The 2799-nt window shown below is 60.6% G+C and overlaps 2 protein-coding genes across 2 annotated transcripts, besides 4 other annotated features; both read left to right on the forward strand.

Moving 5' to 3' along the window:
- On the forward strand, positions 1-1154 carry Tco025E_07381 (dual specificity protein phosphatase; the record flags this gene model as incomplete). The annotated part of the gene is made up of 1 exon (XM_029374247.1): positions 1-1154. A coding segment is annotated over one exon (1154 nt), but the record flags the coding sequence as incomplete, so codon positions are not given.
- Positions 1155-1322: 168 nt separating this feature from the next.
- Positions 1323-1356: a microsatellite.
- A 29-nt stretch (positions 1357-1385) lies between these two features.
- Positions 1386-1460: a microsatellite.
- Positions 1461-1597: 137 nt separating this feature from the next.
- Positions 1598-2338, forward strand: Tco025E_07382 (Thioredoxin domain-containing protein; the record flags this gene model as incomplete). The annotated part of the gene is made up of 1 exon (XM_029374248.1): positions 1598-2338. One exon carries the CDS (start codon positions 1598-1600, stop codon positions 2336-2338), a length of 741 nt encoding a protein of 246 aa, XP_029225641.1.
- Positions 2339-2423: 85 nt separating this feature from the next.
- Positions 2424-2447: a microsatellite.
- A 124-nt stretch (positions 2448-2571) lies between these two features.
- Positions 2572-2595: a microsatellite.
- The last annotated feature ends 204 nt before the right edge of the window (positions 2596-2799 follow it).

The raw sequence follows: 2799 nt of genomic DNA on the forward strand, positions 1-2799 counted from the left end.
CACCACGCACGCACGCACGCACGCAGCGAGCCACCTCCCGCCTTCGCTTCACCTCTCTTTCTGCTAGCGCCGCACACCGCGAGGCGGGAGCCCACGAAAGCAGGGGGACGACGAGGCCCCAGGTAGACGCAGTAAAACGGCAGCAGGGAAAAAAGACCACAAGCGAGTGGGAGGCGGCCACAGGGAGAATAAAAAAAAAGCTAGTGGGAGTAAAGTACTGGGAAGAGCGTTGGTTAAGCTTGCCCTTCCAGATGACAAAGTCAAAGGCGAATGTGCAAACCAAGCCGGGGGCACCGGCGCGTGGGGTGTTGCCGTCAACGGAGCTCGAGCGCGTGTTTGCCGTCCTCCGCTTCGTTGCGCGGCAGCAGGAGGCGTCCGCGCCATCGGCGGTGATAGCTCTTGGCGACAACGAGAGCAACGAGGTCAACACCAGCACAGTGGCGGCCGCTGCGAGGGCCAACACGGGCAAGAGGCCCTCCGCCCCGCTCATCATCCCGGGGCGTGTTGAAAAGCCGTTGGAGGCGTTTCGCATGGCAGTGACGAACTTCCCCGTGCAGATGGAGGCGGTGCAGGCTGCCCGGGCGACGCTGCACGAGGCGCTGCGGGACGCCTACCCGGCCAAACTGGCAGAGGTGGACCAGCTCTGCCAGTGCGACAGCTTGCTTGCGCGGGCCGCGACAAAGGGCTTGCCGCAGTTCCTCTTGCTGGATGTCTATTCGCTGCAGGCGATGCACGAGGTCGTCCCGGGGCTGTACGTTGGCTCGTACCACCCGGCCTCCGACAAGGCGCTGCTGCGTCGTCACAACGTGACGCACGTGTTGTGCTGCATTGATGTGAGGCCCCGCTTTCCGACGGAGTTCACCTACCTCACGATTCGCGCGCAGGACTCACCGAACTACAACATTTCGAAGTTTTTTGCGCAAACCTACGAGTTTATTGAAGGCGCCCTGATTCAGCACCACTCCGGAGTGCTTGTGCACTGCGGGGCAGGCATTTCCCGCGCGCCCACAGTTGCCGCGGCGTACCTCATCAATAAGCTGCGGCTGACCGCGGTGTCGGCGCTCGAGTTGATTCAGCGCAGGCGTCATGTGGCATCGCCCAACATTGGTTTCCTCCAGCAGCTGCGGCTCTACCAAGAGTCGCTTGGCATATAGTTGGGAGTCGAGGGGGACGGCTCTGGGGAAAAGAGGGGGAAAAGTGACGCAACGGCCTCCCTTAACCCTCCTTTGTTTGCGTGCGAGTTACACGTTAGTTATGTTCTTTCTTCCCAGGCCCCGCCCTTTGCGGAGGAAAAGATACTTGAGAAGGTCAACAACAAGGACGTGATGTATGTGTGTGTGTTTTGTGTGTGGGTGTTGCCTTGGCGTAGTTTTCCCCTTTTGTTTTCTCTCTCCATCCCTTTTACCCCTTTCCCTCTCGCTCTCGCTCATTTTTTCTTTTTCCTTTTCTCTCTCTCTGTCCGCGTATCTCCTGCGGCCGCCTCGCCATTTTTTTGCTTCCCTGCTTTGCGTCTGGGCGTGGACCGGGGGAGAAGGAAGAGGAGGCGGAGAGCAGCGAGGGCAGCAGGCGACAGGGGAAGTGTTTGACCGCGACGGCGATGCTCGGCTCGGGCAAAAGCAGCGGCGTGGTGAATGAGGCCACCAACCTCAAGGCCAACCAGAACTTGACCTCGGCGATCGAGGAGATGGGGACAAGGGAGTACCTGCGCAGCCGCGACCTGGACGACGTCGTCCCCACGCACCGCCGCAAGGTGGCGGAGAGGCCGCGCGACAACGGCGTGCCGGTGTACGACCCCGCCGCCGAAAAGGAGCAGATGAGGCTGGAGCGGGGGGCCGTGCCGAAGGGCGGCGCCGACCGCGACGAGAACGACGACGAGGACGCGGAACTGATGGAGCTCCGCCGCCGCCGCGTGGCGCAGCTGCAGCGGCAGCAGGCGAAGGAGGGGGAGTGGCGTCAGAAGCAGCACGGCGAGTTCCGCGAGATATCGCAAGATGAGTTTTTCAACATTGTGGTGCGGGAGAAGGGCGGCAGCGAGGACGTCTGTGTGCACTTCTACCACAAGGACTTTGAGACGTGCCGCGTGGTGGACCACCGCCTCTCTGAGTTGGCGCAGAGGATGTTAAGCGTGAAGTTCGTGAAGCTCGACGCGGAGAAGTCGCCGTTCCTCGTGGAGCGGCTGCACATCAAGACGCTGCCGTGCTGCGTGCTTTTCCACCACGACGTGGCTGTGGATCGGATCTACGGCTTTGACGGTTGCATGACGGAGGACGGCACGCTCGACCCGGAGTTGCTGCGCAGTCGCATTCTGCGCGCCGTGCACCCCGGGCAGGAGGAGTAGCCTCTGCGCGCTGCCTCTCGGCCCCGCCCCCTTTCAGCGTGGCGAAGCCGACTGGGGGCGAACAGACACACATACACGCATACATTCACTCTCTCTCTCTCTCTTTCTCGTGTGTGTGCGTGCGCAGGGGCCCATGCAAGCCGAGCATGCACATGAGGGGGAATAAAATATGGGGGAAACAAAACAAAACAACAAAAACGGCGAAGAAAAGGGTGGCGAGCAAAAAAGAGTCGGTGCGTCTGTGTGTGCGTGTGTGTTCACAATCCTTTTTGTTTGGTTTGATTTTCCTTCTCTCTCCGTGCTGCGTGGCTTTGTGTGCGCCGGCTGCGGCGGGAGAGAGGAGTAGTGGGCGTGGGGGGGGGACCTTCTGTACGTAGTTGGCTGCTTTCTCGTCTCACGATTTCTATTTTTCTACTTCTACTTTTTAACAGGCGTCTTTCAACCCGTGCGCGGAAAAAGCG

This window comes from Trypanosoma conorhini (assembly GCF_003719485.1).
Source record: "Trypanosoma conorhini strain 025E chromosome Unknown Tco_14.4_contig_00566, whole genome shotgun sequence".
Lineage (NCBI taxonomy): Eukaryota > Euglenozoa > Kinetoplastea > Trypanosomatida > Trypanosomatidae > Trypanosoma > Trypanosoma conorhini.